This window comes from Haliaeetus albicilla, chromosome 11 (assembly GCF_947461875.1).
Source record: "Haliaeetus albicilla chromosome 11, bHalAlb1.1, whole genome shotgun sequence".
NCBI classification, from domain to species: Eukaryota; Metazoa; Chordata; class Aves; order Accipitriformes; family Accipitridae; genus Haliaeetus; species Haliaeetus albicilla.
In genome coordinates, this window is record NC_091493.1 from 10412354 (window position 1) to 10427792 (window position 15439).

General features: G+C 37.7%; 1 protein-coding gene and 1 long non-coding RNA gene across 17 annotated transcripts in view; one reads left to right on the forward strand and one right to left on the reverse strand.

Annotated features, from left to right (window-relative positions):
* LDB3 (LIM domain binding 3) overlaps window positions 1-15058 on the forward strand; it is a 130081-nt gene extending 115023 nt beyond the window's left edge. For all 15 annotated transcript variants that reach the window (XM_069796088.1, XM_069796086.1, XM_069796090.1 and 12 more), the window contains 5 exons: window positions 2726-3026; window positions 4230-4410; window positions 6613-6733; window positions 8163-8278; window positions 10299-15058. In XM_069796088.1, the coding sequence (XP_069652189.1) occupies window positions 2726-3026; window positions 4230-4410; window positions 6613-6733; window positions 8163-8278; window positions 10299-10388 (809 nt within the window). In that variant the 3' untranslated portion in view covers window positions 10389-15058. The remainder of the gene's footprint in view (window positions 1-2725; window positions 3027-4229; window positions 4411-6612; window positions 6734-8162; window positions 8279-10298) is intronic.
* The window catches only part of LOC138687698 (uncharacterized), a 60584-nt gene that overhangs the window by 35858 nt on the left and 9287 nt on the right, over window positions 1-15439 (reverse strand). The window contains exon 4 of one of the 2 annotated variants that reach the window (XR_011326815.1): window positions 8231-8699. The exons of the other annotated variant lie outside the window; for it this stretch is intronic. This is a non-coding gene — a long non-coding RNA (uncharacterized lncRNA). Of the gene's footprint in view, window positions 1-8230; window positions 8700-15439 lie in introns of those variants that run through there. 2 annotated transcript variants of the gene reach the window in all.

Consider the following 15439-nt stretch of genomic DNA (forward strand, 5'->3'; position numbering starts at 1 on the left):
CTCTAAAAGAGTCTGAGGGCTGAGAAACAACGTGATAGAGGCTGGGTTAGTGAATTATTTAAAGTATTCATTTTTTAACAGTTAGGGGTCAGCTCATACAATACTGGTATTTTGAGAATCTATTCTCTGATATACAGAATCTTAGTACTTTTTACTAGCAAACAGCACCTTTTACATGTTGCGTGTATGTTGGAAGACTTTGAAAGACATAAACAAGCAAGGTGAATTTGTATGGCAGTAGCTACTAAGACAAGAGTGTTGTTCATATAAGCTTAGGGATATAGCTATAAGATAATAATTCCCTCTTAATAAAAATAATTCTCTCTTAATAAAAATAGCTAAAATCTCAAAGTTAGTGAAACCTTCCTAATACATTGCAATGACACTATTTTACATCAATAGTAAGTCCAACCTGCTCACACGGGGAGGGGGGGGAATATGTTGTAATAAATCCAGCCTGTAAAATTAAATGCTAATGGCTGAAAAGAGAACTCAGAGCAGTTGCGAACACCCAACATTTGTCATTTGGCAATAATTCCCCTGGTATCTTCTCTCAGGAACTGGAAAAAAATTTCTGTTGCTGCTTCATTTTACTGCGGCAAGTAGAAAAGATAGAGTAAAAAGAAATAAAAGGTAGAGAGAATGAAAGACAAAGACCCTTCCCCAGTGTTTATCCTTCAAAGGAGTCTAGATTAATCTGAACCGAGAGAAATCATATACTGTCTACATTGGTTGGAATAAACAAACTGGAAAAATAGAACACCGACATTGTGAGATTAAGGAGGAAAAAGTGAAAAACTAACAGGTTGTAAGCTGAATTTACTAAAGACAATCATAGAAAAAGACATCCTAAAAATGGTACCTGGACTGCATTTGTTGTTCACTTCTGGAACTCTGTATTTGAGTATCTGACCATTTTGTTAGGCCCTCTGTGGGATACACTGCTGTACTTTGCATGAACAGGGATTAGCTCTTGGGGGAGGGAGAATCCTTTCACAAAACTGAGTGACTAGAAGTCACCTTATTTAATTACAGAGCCTTATAGGTGGGAGCCTTTTGAACTCACCAATTAGAGATGAAATATTGCCTTCTAATTTTGTCTAGCTTAATACTGTAATACATAAATAGCAACAGCCTCAGGATTTAAAGAGATTGCATATAAACTCTCTGTTCTGAAATCTTTAAACACTGTTTACCATTTCCCAGTTTAAAAAAAAAAAAGAAGCCTCAAGCTAAGGTGGGATACAGCTTTATGAAGCAGAAATGTTGTTGATGCTCTAGCATATGAAAGTTTTATCAAGAAGATGCATTAGATTCAACTCTGAACTCAAGAAAATCAGAGATCGCTAGGGTGATCACAGTGGATTGATATATATGCAATTTAAGCACCTGCAATTGCCAGCAATCAGTGTATGTTATTCTATGTGGCAGGGTGTGGTCTAAGGGAAGAATGTTATGTAGAACATAATCTTCACTTAATTATCCAGAAAGATCCATGTTACATTCGGACCCTCTTCTTGGTTGAAATACCTTTCTACCTGCAAGCCCCTTAAAACTGTAAATGTCACTGGGATCTACTACACAGAGTGTTTGCCTAGATGGCAGAACTCACTTCTCTTCCCAAATCTGTGCTCTCTCATTTGGGCAAAACTCTCCAAGCTTCTGTTCCTCCTCACACAAACCAACAATCACTCACTTTGTTTTCCTTGCAAAGGATAACTGCTTTTAGTGCTCCTGTACTTGGCAAAGTGAGGCAGTTTCTTGGGCAGTGACTTCAGTCCTACACAATGCAAGATCTGATGTTTTGAAAAGAGCAGGGCAATGGGAAAACTTGTTGGTATGTGCATGCTCTAGCTTCTGCTTATTTTTATGTGATAAAGCTCCACCCAAGATTAGAGGCTGGTGCACACAAACACAGAGATAGTCTGCACTGAAGATCTTATGTGATAGTCAAAGGGTGAAAGAAAGAAAGTGTAATATTTCTGTTATATACATGGGAACTGAGGCACAGAGATACTACGCTTTGCTCGAAGTTATACAGGAAGTCTGTGGCAGAGCCAAGAACTGAACTGAGATCAGTCATAACCGCAAGCCTGGCCTTCCTCTAAGTGCTGTTGGCTTTGTCTTGCTGGTCATGTGAGCTGAACTGGCTCCCTCAATATCGCTTCCAGTGCTCTCTATCCCTGTGTTCCCTGTGTGAGCCTGTTTTTCTTCAGAAACCTAGAAGTAAAACCTCCAAATTACAGATGAAGTGACATCTGTGGAAAATGCTGAATTTTAGTGAATATAGTGGAATCAAAATTTAAGCATAACTTATTGAAATTATGGGGAATTCCATCTAAAACTTTGTTACACCATCTGGCCTTTCTATTTTTAACCTGTCTTAAACAGGTTATATGGCAGTCTTTGAAATTATCATAGAAATGTCATATCCATTCCCACTAGAAAATGAAGAGATGCCCTTGAAAATGGTCTCCATAAAATCTGTAAAAGCCAGCAAACAGTGACTTCTGTAATGCATGTGGACTAGAAGTCAGTGATTGTGCTGATATCCTTGGCTTCAGTCCAGAATTAATGAGCAATAATGGGACAGGCCATAATTGTCATCTGAAGCTTTTATTTTTTGTGTGTATCATGGAGGACCCTTTAGTAAGTGTTGCTGTTTTGCCATCGGAAGAAAAGACTTTAAAATACTTTTTGGTTTCTTTTGGAATACTTAAAACAGCACCAGCACCAGTTCATTCCTACACCCCTGCCAACGCTGAGCCTGCAAGTCGCCCTCCCTGGGTAACAGATGAAGCCTTTTCCCAGAAATTTGCACCTGGAAAAACCACCACCACTGTCACAAAGCACATCCTACCAAGGGGTGCTCCAGTACCATCTCCTGCCTCAACTTCGGCTTACCCATCTCCAGTTTCAACTTCTTCCCAGGCTCCTGCAATAGCCCGGGGAACAGTTCAAAGGGCTGAGCGTTTTCCAGCCAGCAGCCGAACGCCTCTCTGTGGACACTGTAACAGCATAATTCGGTAAGGTCATGAGGTTTTGAAGAGGGATGAAGCAGAAAAAAATTATCAGAGACTGGTTATTGTACATTAATATACAGTACCAGAGCCTAAGACTCAGTTAAATTACCCAGCAGAGATGTCTGTTGTCTGCTTCATTAATTTAACATTTCCAGAGCTCATTTTGCTATTGTGTGGTTCCCTTTTTATCACTGTAAAGTTATACGTGCTAATTGTTTGTTTCTTGGATGCTGTGGCAAATCACTGTTTGTTTTTTAAACAAGTTTCTGGTCCTAAGGTACCCTTGAAGGAGGTACATACAACTTCATTGGCGGGGGCGGGGGGGGGAGATTATGGAGAGAAAAGGAACGAGACATCATTTTGGAACAGCAGCCAAATGTAATTGTTGCTTTTGTGTCTGGAGAAAGATAATGCCTACACTCTATTACCAGTGATTCATAGCATGCCTCTCCCTTCTCCTCTTCCAGTTCATTCTGCTGGACCAGTGCCCATTGTTACCCTGTGGACTGCTAACCAACTTTAAGTAATCCATGTTTAATGACAGTCTCCTCCGCTAAAAGGAGCTAGTTTGGTGATGTGGAACTGCTGATTATTGCCCTTCATATATTCTGAAATGGAAAGACTCCAGTAATAATCACTATATCTAATTACAATCAAGAGTAAATCACCAAAATGAATTTAATGTGTCTTCCATACAACAGAGTTGTCATCTGATAGTCCCACATTTGTAGAACATGCTGCATGCAGTGCTCTCTCAGATGAAAAGAAGGCAGGAGACTTTAGGAGCTACTGTGAGGTGTCTGTGTGTAGGTTTGAAAATTCACCTGCTTTTTATGCTTTCAAATAGTAGCATTATCTTCTGTTTTACAGCCCTTGGCCTTTTCCTGTTGTTTTTGCAGCTGTTTACAAAGACCACTTATAGCTACACAGACATGAAAACGATGATTTTTCCAACAGTTGTCTGTAAATCCAATGTATATGACTAAACAGTAATGAAATATTTTAACCAATCGGCAAAGTGTTTGAGTAATGATCTTGAAAAAGACCATTTCTGTTCAGGCTTCTGGATCTTATTTTAATATGCACCTTCATGATTCAAGTAGAATGCTTGTTATACATGTATGCGGTGTCTAACAATGTAGGTTTGTAATGAAGGGTCATTCAATCTTTTTGCAATACAAATAAGATAATTACAATTGTTTACAGGGGTCCTTTCCTGGTAGCCATGGGTCGCTCTTGGCACCCAGAAGAATTCAATTGTGCTTACTGCAAGACATCCTTGGCTGATATGTGCTTTGTGGAAGAGCAGAATAGTGTGTACTGTGAGCGCTGTTATGAACAGTTCTTTGCACCAACCTGTGCCAGATGCCACACTAAGATTATGGGGGTAAGAGAACAAGCTTAACCCTTTCTCCAACTGTGTGGTTCACTGAAATAGTGAAATAGTTCAGACTGTAAGCAATGAATGTAGATAGTTATTTATTTCCCCCTTTTTAATAATAATTTGCCAGCCTGTTGATTATTCAGAATGAGAAACATATGATTTTATAATAATTTTTATGCATCTGAAATCTTGGATATTTCTGTACCTTATTCAACTCATAGACAGAATATGTACTTTCTGGATAGTTCTTTGCTATCCAGTACACACTATGTTACTTTTATCTATCTTTTCCTTATATTTATAGTAAAAGACTTGAACTGGGGGTTTTTTCTTATACAGGACTTAGTCTAAATTTCAATGGAGAAGTCAGTGATCTCAGGAAGAGACCCATCGTTCTTGCTGCACCTCACTGGTAGCTAGCAACACAGCTGCCAAGAGGAATTCTGCTGACTTCTTATAGTTAAGAAAATACAGAATAAATAAAGACCTGAATTCCAGAAAGCCAAAAATAGATGTCACTTTTGTCTTAATGTACTCATGCTTAGGTACAAGTAAATTTGCTCTATGTATACCTTAGATGGTGATGAGTTTGGAATACCGTAAGATAATTTTAGCAGCGTATTTATGCATGCAGTTATAGTGAATATATGCCATTCTCTTAAATGAGGAAGCAAGGAGTACCACACTGTTTTTTTCACTGCTTAGCTGTCACCTTTTGACATCTCTCTAAATGTTGGCATTGACAGACTAGATCTTTTTCTCTGCAATTGCCAATTAGGGCTGGCAGTATCAGACATCTATGGTGAAGCTCTGGCTCCAACCAAGTCTTGTTTGCTATTGCAGCAGTAGGAGTAATTTTACAGCAGAGTACTGACTTAACTTACCTAATTAATGCTGCTACAAATCAGTTCCCATTATGGATTTTCATCAGGAAAATAGCAAAGATGCCAGCTGCCTCTGTTTATATTAATAAGATTTCTCAATCTGTTTTTTGCTTCTTAACTCAGTGAGGTTCATAAATGGATCCAAACCTATTTATCAGTGATAGTTGTTTTGCAAACAGTAACAGAAGTTAATGAATCTCAAATGGTGATTCTCTAATGAGATATATGGCAAACATAAATTAGACTATTTTGTCTGTTCACTGGATTGAAAGCATGGAAGAGGACTTCAATCCCTTTTGTCATAGTCAATAGAGATTAAAAATAATCTTTAAAAGAGAATCAGAGTCTATGTATATAATTGGAAGTAATATAAAATAGGATCTAGATTCTCAACTGGTGTAAATCAATGCTGTTTCACTGAAGTTAACAAACTTAAATTAATTTACACCAGTTAAGCAGCTGGCCCTTTGAAATCTGGACCGTTTGACAGAGATACACTGTCAAACATTGTCTTGGGCACAAATAAGATTGACAAATTAGCAGGTAACCATGCATCAGAGCTCAGTACAGCAGCTTTTGGACTTGGAGGACTTCTGTATGACAAGATAAGAATGAAGCAGTAACAGAGATGGCTTCATACTGGATAGAAGAAAGAAGCTGATAAAATCTGGATACTCAGTTCAAGAGAACATCAGTTGCACAGAATTTGTTTGTGATGAACACATGGCCTAGGAACAGACACGCAGACTCATTTTCACTAATCACATAAGTTAAAAATCTAAGAAACTTTCTTTTTTAAATTTTTTTAGATTTTCACAGTAGTTTGTGAAGCATTCTTATGAGAAGCTTAAAGAAATTGGTACATAATCTAAGTTGTTTTGAAACATCAGACTTAAATCACTTATCACCTGCATGCATTTCTTGGTCTTAGAGAGAAAATTACTCTTTAAAATTTATTTAACAAATCACACTCTTGCATTGAAGAGTTCATACTAGTTGTTTCAAAACAAAGGAGAAAATAATCAGAATCTTTGTGCAGAATCTCTTCTGCAACAGCAACTGGGCATGTTGATACAAACAGCTGGCTGAACTATGTTGTTTCATTTTGGCAAATACATTGTTCTAGAAAGTCTGCAGTCCTATTTCCTCTTTCTTTCCAAATAAGCCCAGTTTCTGTCATACTTCTTTCTTTTGAGGAGGGGAATTGGCTGATACAGAAGGGAAAGATTTAGAGCATCTCTGCCTTGTGTTTGTTTTCCAGTAGGTAGTTGCAGGGCATGCTATTCTGCTGGAGACTTTTGTTTGTTTGTTTGTTTTACAGGAAGTGATGCATGCCCTAAGACAGACTTGGCACACAAGTTGCTTTGTCTGTGCTGCTTGTAAGAAGCCATTTGGGAATAGCCTCTTTCACATGGAGGATGGGGAACCTTACTGTGAGAAAGGTATGGCAAACTGGACAGTTCTGCTCAGTAATCATGTGCTTCATGTTGTATGAAAGCAATGTAAGAATAAAGCAGCTGATGAACAAAATAAAATCAGTAACCCATCCAGCACGGATTTCATTTGCATGTTTCACATATACAAGTGTTTCCCTCTCTGTGTTTTTCTCCGCTTTATATGATAGACTGGAAGAGCACTGGTCTTTTGCCTCTATGTCCCAGAATGCCATACCTCACTTCTCTCCCTTAGATATTTATCTTCCATTTCTCTCCCTACGCTTTTTTCCCTGTCCCCCTATGTTTCCTGGTAGATTCTGCTCACTAGAAATCTACAAGTTATGGGGTGAAAAATTATTCTTTTAGGTTTCTGGTAGCGCTTCTACATGTGTGGATTGCTGCCCACATTCTCTCTAATAAGTTGCTTGAATCTCTGATACTGCTACCTCACCCTAAAACTGATCAACCAACATATATGAAAAGACAGCTCTGCTCAGATATGCAGCACGCAGTAGTCCAGATTTTGTTTTCTGAGTGCTGCAACAAATGAACTGCTTCTTGCCAAATAAGAGAGGAAAAGGCCACATTTTCCCAAACTATGGAAAGGGTAATATGGTTTAATGAATGGTGCTTGCCATTCAAATGAGTTGCCTGACATGGTCAGGAAGCAGGTTAAGGTTTAAGTGGTATTCTCTCTGTAAGCCCTGCCTTGTCCGTTTAATGACCTTCTGGCATACTTCTCTCTGGACATTCCTTCCTTATGGTTGCGCAGATCAAATTTTACAAATCAGAGTAACTCTCAGTGAAGAATGAAAACCAAACAGCATGACTGACTTGGCACCTACCCTTCAAAATCAGAGGTTCTGCCATAACCTCTAATGACTCTCACAAATTCCATATACCTTTAGAATTTCTGTTAATCTTTTTCAATGTCAAGTCTTTCCAAATCGCACTTGATATTCAAAGTAAAGATGTATTAACCAGCCAGTATGGGGTTTCCATAATATTCTCTCTTAATGTGGAGAGAACATAAATCCAGTCATGGAAACTTAAACTATGCTTCTATACCACCCTTAACGTAACACTCACTGGGCATTACATTGTGTTTTGCATGACCATATTTGTCCTCACGAATAGCTTCCACATACATTAAAGCTAATTTAATACTGATGTGAGAAACATAACTTGAAATTTCATGAATTTTTTGTTTGTTTTCTATGTTTGTGATGACAACTGTCATGCTGACATGGGGGCTTGCACTGAGTTTGTATTTAAATAAAGAAAAGAAGCAAATTTCAGAGTGTTTCAGTGAATGTAGTAGGAAACTGAGCAAAAACAATCCAAAAATTCATCCTCTGGAAACTTTCTATTTGTCTTTGATTTAATGCAATTACATTAAGAGTTTGTTCTAAGTTTGTTTTTTGTTTTATTTTAGATTATATTGCTTTGTTCAGCACAAAATGCCATGGCTGTGATTTTCCTGTTGAAGCTGGAGATAAATTCATTGAAGCTCTCGGACACACTTGGCACGATACCTGCTTCATTTGTGCTGTAGGTTCTATACCAAATACTATCTCATTTCTTCATACTCATAAATTGTGAAGTAACATCTGAAGACCTGAAAGCAGGAACGATTAACATATGCCTAAGGATGCAGAGGCATTGAATTTAATTTTTCACTTGCCGATGGAGAAGGATGCAAGTCATTTCTCTTCTCCTCCATAAACTTTTATTAGAATTATTAAATTTCACCATCACAAGTGCTTTCTAATAAAACATCCAGTTTTAGAGAGTATGTACAGTAATACATACCACTATTGCTGTTGTTCTTTCCAATGTTTACCAAATAAAGATAAAGCAGGATTTAAAATAAATTAACACCATACTGAACAATATAGCCATAATCTTACTTACAAAGCAGTGCACTTTGTATTTCCATGCAGAATATTTGTTGAAACTTGCAAAAAGGAGTCTGTTTAGAGAGAATGAATAGTAATTAGCATAGAAGGTGGTCAAACTCATCAATCTGTGGTGTGCGTACAGCTATATAGCGTGACCATATTCCCACACTCTGCACACGAAGTAGTAAAATCCATATGATAAACAGTACTTTTCATATGGTTCTAATACAGCTGTGCTGCTCTACAACATATTATTCCTAAGGTAATAATATCTAGAACCTCTAATTAGCTAAAAATAGTATGTTGGCCACACCAAAAAAAGACAGTGACAATTTCTAATGTTTGTTGAACTCTAAAATTTAGGTTGAAGAGTAGAAAGTATATAGATGTTTATAAATATCTAAAGCTAAACTAGCTACTGGTCTTTCAAGGGTACATGGAAGTGAGTGACACAAAAGTGTCCTGTGAAGATTGAAGTCTTTTTGAAATTCTAACATAGAAAGGAATACTAAGACAGTGAATTTCCTTCACAAACTATCGCTTATAAAAGATACTTTCTTGGAATATTTTGTGTTCTTTTTTGCTTGTTCATTTAACTGCATTCTTATGTATTTATTTAAACTAGCAACCCAATTTTCTATGGAGGTGATAGTTTTGTTAATGCAGTTCTCACAGCATTTTTTGTAGGAGCTAACTTTATTGCTTTCAGTAGGTTAGGTCAAATGCAAATAAACACATGACTTTTAATTTCTAATATGCTGTCCTCATATCCTTTCATGTGATTTTCCTTCCACTTGCAGTAGCACATCACTGACGTTATCACTCACTGGTCTTAAGCCTGCCATAAGCATTAGGGACGACAACATTTATTCTTATTCCTAGATTCTGATGTGTTGACTTCCTTAAGTGGTTCTAGTCAACTCTGACCTTGCAAGTGGTGTTGCACTACCCTGTATAGATACCTGCACAATTCCAGGGCAGTTTAAGCTGATCTAAACCTGGGCTGCCCTGCCTTGGCCATGCATTCTCACATGCTTTGTTATGTCAACACTGGCACTTATGCAGCCAGGCAGAGAACTCTATGGGTTGAAGAATAACCTGGTAAGAATAAGTAATTAGTTTTCAATGATACCGGCTGTCTGAATAACTCACACCTTGGTCGCATAAGCACCTGTACCAAGACAAAGTAATAATAGGAATGAGTATCTAATGGTACCATGGAAGGATGGTACCCCTGGGACCATGGCACCTAACCAGAGCTTTTGTAAAATCATACGTTAAAGGATCAGAATCTAGGTCTTAAAGTCTGAGCTAGCTGCATGTACTCGAGTGTGCCACTATCCTTTGATGGTCTACACAAGCACTGCTGGGACATGCAGAAGTTGCCTAGGGGATTGTGTACCCAGACTTCATTTTAATGGAAACTAGTGAACTTAGTGGGTAGTGGTAGCAGGAAAGTACAGAGAGGAGACCTGATGCAAACCAGAGCCTAACCTCAACATGGAGTAGGAAAACTACCAAGACATGCACTTAGATCCAGGAAATCAGATGCACTTCTGCCAAAGACAAGTGTGGGCAGAAGAGAAATACAGTTGAAATTGATAATCATGTCTTTCTCTCTCTCTCTCTTTTTTTAAATGATTCCTGATTGTATTTATTATTAATTCTAGGTATGCCATGTGAATTTGGAAGGTCAGCCATTCTACTCCAAGAAGGATAAGCCACTGTGCAAGAAGCATGCCCATGCCATCAATGTTTAAAAGAAGAGTTGGTAGTCAGTAATGCTGGGGAAAAACAGATGACTAACTGGGCAATCATAAAGTTGATAACCATGGCTAGCATTTCACTTGGTAAAAGCTAGGAAGTTGATACTTCTGAATTTTAACTTTAACCTCTTTTGTAAATGCAGAACATGCTTTTGCAAGGTTCATACAAAAACCTACTGGATGAACAGTAAAAACAAATGAACTAGTCCATTATTAGAGTAACAGTTGAGGGAAATATTGAAATTAACTAAAAACTGTAATATAAAAAGTAATGCGCAAATACCATTTCAAATGAACTACCCACAGCAGTTTTACTGCTTAGACCACACACTAGTGTTTAAGAACAACTGGAAAAGTCCTTTTTGTAATAAGTCGTTTTCTTTCATAACAAGAATGAGTAAGTGCCACATGTACAATAATCTGTAGAACCAAAGGCCATAGCTTTCAAAGGGAAATAAATAGATTAGGGTTTCCTCTATGAAAAGTGAGTGCTATTCCATTATGTTGTGGTGCTACCTCACAGCATCAAATATTTTAGATTCTTTCCAAATAAGAAGTCTGCCTTGAATCCATATGTAGCTGGGAAGCCTAGGAGACAATCCGTAACTTAGTTTGAAAATAAAATGGAAACAGTATAACACCTTCCATAACCCAGTAAGATCGAGAAAAGCATGTTGGGTCAACTTTGCTAGTGCACTTGGCTTATACATGCACAGTAGATGAGTTCACTTTCAAATTGTAATGGAAAAAGACAACTGGCTTTCTCCAAATTGCTCTTACATTGAACAGAATGGAGCTGGCTAGAAAGGCCAGCTTTTAATCCGAAGCCGGTTTTCCTTTCCTCTTGTGGAAAAAAAATACTCAAAGTTGCTTTGGTTTCTAATTCCCATTGATATCAGTGGGAGGTAGGAATCTACATCTGGACCTTCACATTGATGAACACAGAAGACACGCATGCAATCTAGCACAGCTAGAAGTGGGAGATAGCTTGCAAAAGTTCCCTACTCTGTGCCACATAGTTAGGAAAAGAACATCTTTTTTTTTTTTCTATAGTAAATAAACATGGATTAAAAATTCATAAGGCAGCATAACACCACAGGCACATACTCTTTATTACTTGTGTGTGTTTAAGCACAACACATCCTGAATTATAGTAGTATTTGCCATTGTAAAACAGTAGATAGGCTCCAACAATTAGGCTAACCATACAGTCATCTTTTCTAATATTTTAAGAATGACTTTCATGTTGTTCAAACAGTTATTTATAAAACTTTTTTTTTTTTTTGCAAAAGAGCAATACTTGTAGTACTGATAATACTGTTGAATTTTTAATTTTAAATATCAATGACTTTTGTATTGGAGACAGCAGTTCTGTCTGATTGATAGAAAATAAGAGTTAAAATGGAATGTCTGATCACTATTCAAGTTTTACTAATTTTTTAAAGTGAGAATTATGATGTGTGTGTTGACAGCTTGCAGTACTGACAGTTTTGAATTGGTATTTCTGAGGCTGAGGATGCATTCTGTGGGCCACATTCTGGTGCCATCTGCACCCTATTTTACGTCGTGTTTTGAGTAACAAGAAATTGCATAGCATTGTCTGCCTTGTCCCTCCTATGGGTAATGCCCATTTTAAGAAAATTGGTGTGTCTTTTCAGGGATGAAAAACTATCCAAGCTTGGGGAACGAATAAAAGAAATTTGGTGTTCTAATATGAGAGTTAAGTTAGCTGCAGGCAGTCCGCATCTTGGACAAAAATAACAACCTGAACTGCCTGTGGCAGTTTTGACATGTATGACCTGTATTTATTGAGTAGGTATCTTAGTTCTCACTGATCTTAGCAGTGGTCTGATCTGAGTGCTACAGGGTCAGATTTTTTGTATGCATGAATTATTCTAAAACACTAGTACATCATATGCAAAGCCTTTTTTTTCTATAGCAAACAAATTTTCTGTTTTCAGTTGGTGCTGGGCTGGTGTGAATATGGTTCCATTGATTACAAAATCCAAAGATCTGGCTCATAATATTCTCTAGAAGAATAAATTGTAATCATGGAAGTTAAGTATTTTTTCACTCATATGACTTCATTAAATGCCTTTTCATAACAGTGAGACAATTCTAGATTTCCTTTTAATTTTTGAATGTCATTCAACAAAATGGTGTTTATTATTCTCTGTTATTTAAGAGAATTAATATCAGCATATTATATACTAAGACTGCATTGAAGATATTCTTTAGGCAGATTTCTGTGTTACCCACTGACTGGGACTAGTCTCTTATTGTCAACATCAAAACAGGGAGTCAGACTCCTTGGGAGGACACAAAATGCTAGGGCTTGTGATGCCTCAGGAGAATTTCATGAGGTCTTTCACCTCTAATCTGCATGTGCGTATATGTGTGTGTGCTTCTCTCTCTATCTCCACCCTCCCCCTCGATGTCCCTAAAAGCTCCCTTTTCACGGGCAGTGTGAAGGATAAAGCATTTTAGGAGATGGCCAGAGATGGAGGGCTGCAGCTTAGGCAGGCATATGGTCTGTGAGGAGGTGGTGGTAGGCGGCGCGGCTGTGGCTGTCTCTTCCTCATGTTCACAGGGGAGCCCAGATTGCTGGCTGAAGTGGCCCAGGCCAGCCTGCGAGTTGCTGGGGCGGACAGGGCTGTGGGACACCGGGGTCTCGGTGTGCACAGGGGAAGGGATGCTTGGATCAGAGAAGGGAGAGCACCTGCGGCAGCCAGCCAGCTCTGGGGGGCCTCTGGTTGAGCGTGAAAAGGTGAGGCTTTGAGGAGACGGGAAGCCCCTACTGAAGCTGGGGTTGGAGGAGGGGGAACAGCTGGGTAAGGCTAGTTTCACTAAGTTGACATGTTAGATAGTTGGGGTGGGGCAGAGGGGGCAAGGGGGGATTAGCCAGGATGACTCACTACAGTCAGGGAAAGGGCTTGAAGCAAGAAATTAGGGTACAAGTAGCTCACAATAGTCCAGAGAGATAGTATAAATATGTATAGAAGGGGTGAGCAAGGGGTATACAGGATCCAATCTAGTAAATTTGAAGTCGGTACTGCAGGAAGGTGAATGCAATGTATGTAAGCACAGCTGTGCTAGCTTGCGGAGTTGCAACAGTGAAAACACAGCAGCACAAACTTCAGTGGAGGCCGTACTAGCTTGAGAGAGTCCTGAAAATTTCCTTTTCAGTGGGAGCCATACTAACTTGAGAGAGTCCTGAAAATTTCCTTGGGCAGATAACCTGCACTATAACACATGCCTTGACTCCAGCTGGTGTCTGAGCAAGTGAGATTAAAGCTAGTTTACATATCACTATATGAGGTACAGTGATATCTCTGAATGAAGAACAGAGATACCCTGAGGATTATCATGTAATAAATTTCCTGTTTTGACTTGTGCTGCTTCATAATGAGGTCCAAAAATAGGGAATCCACTTACCCACCCTTGATATCTATATTAAGATATAATTTTTGCACATATCTGAACCAGAAATTTGTGAAGAATAATGTAGTATTTTAACTTTCACAGGGGTAGAATACCACATAACTGCTGATACTCTTCTGCCACACGTCACCTTTGTGATATGGAGGGGGAAAAGATGCACAGATATATATATAGATATATATAAAAACTCAGAATAGGGCCTTTCAACTATCACTGAACATAAACGCTGTACAAAAATATGCAAGATGAATAATGTGTACTTGTTTATGTTTTATGTCTTGTAATAGATGCCTGGGACAAGTCCTAAGTTCTAAATATTTGTTTTCATTCTAATTAATGTGGGTTTTACATAATAAAACAAAGATACTGTACCTCAGAATGACCAAATTAAAAGACCAGTCTTTTTTCTAATTAAAAAGTGTTCAATAACTTTTCAGTCAAAGGTTTCAAAAATTATCTTAATGCTTTTTCTCTTTTTCTGTTCTTTTTGTAGAACAGGGTAAATTTAATGTTTCCAGAGAAGACTGCTTTCATTAACTAGAAAAAAAAACCACTCTTAGGACTTTTTTTTTTAGAAGTTAGTTTCTACTATATTGGATTTACACATTACACATTTCTAAAATCAATTCAGAACAAGGAAAATATTTTCCTTTGGTCCTTCAGTGGTCAGTACTTTGGGTGAAATGTTTTGTTAAAGATTATTTGTATTTATGTTTAATAATGTGAATGTCCACAGCACTGAACACACTCATCAGTGTCTAATGCTGGGCATGCTAATGTTTATTTGCAATACTTGTCTCCTGGTAGTAGATATTAATTTGTTTAGTATTTATAAACAGCAGAATTTGAAACTGAGTGATTTCTTGCCTGCAGTGATCATATTAGAAGTCTAGGTTTTATCATATATTGACAGGTTGACTTGAGGCCACAAGTGCCCTTGCTTTTTTCCTAAGTTCTTAGTTATTTCAGAAACAGAATGTAGTGTGGTTTATGAGGTGTGAGTAACTACCTTGCATGGATTATCTGTGCCAACATGAATAAAACAGTATAGTAATAAAAGCAATGTGCAAATACAGTTAAAGCTTTATGATTTGGGCATATTTATTAACATGACATCTAAACAGCTGACAGCTTTCAGCCATGTAATACTGATAAGAAAGCATACACAAACTTGTACTCTCTACTTCAGACCTGGAAATAAAAATTAAAAGCATTGGTTTCAACTTTATTGTATATCAATCTTGAAAGTTTTATTAACCAAATAATGCTGTTTTAAACAAACAAATGTTAGCAAGCTTAAAAGATGTAGTGTACTAACAGTACATGTTGTAACTTAGCAAGACTTGTATAGTCACAGACCTTATTGTGTCAACAAGTACTGTTTATAGTAACTTTATAAGGAATGGGTAAATTCTGTCTTAGGTTACATCGATGCATCTGAGAACAAAGTTTACATAAGTTCAGGCGGTGTTCCTCCATTTCTTAGCAGAAGTGACTTTAAATAATATACAAAATGTTTTAAACGTCCTCATTGAGTTCTAGTGCCAAGAAATACTTCCAAATGAAAGGTATCTTCATATAACAATGTGGTTTATAGAAGTAGC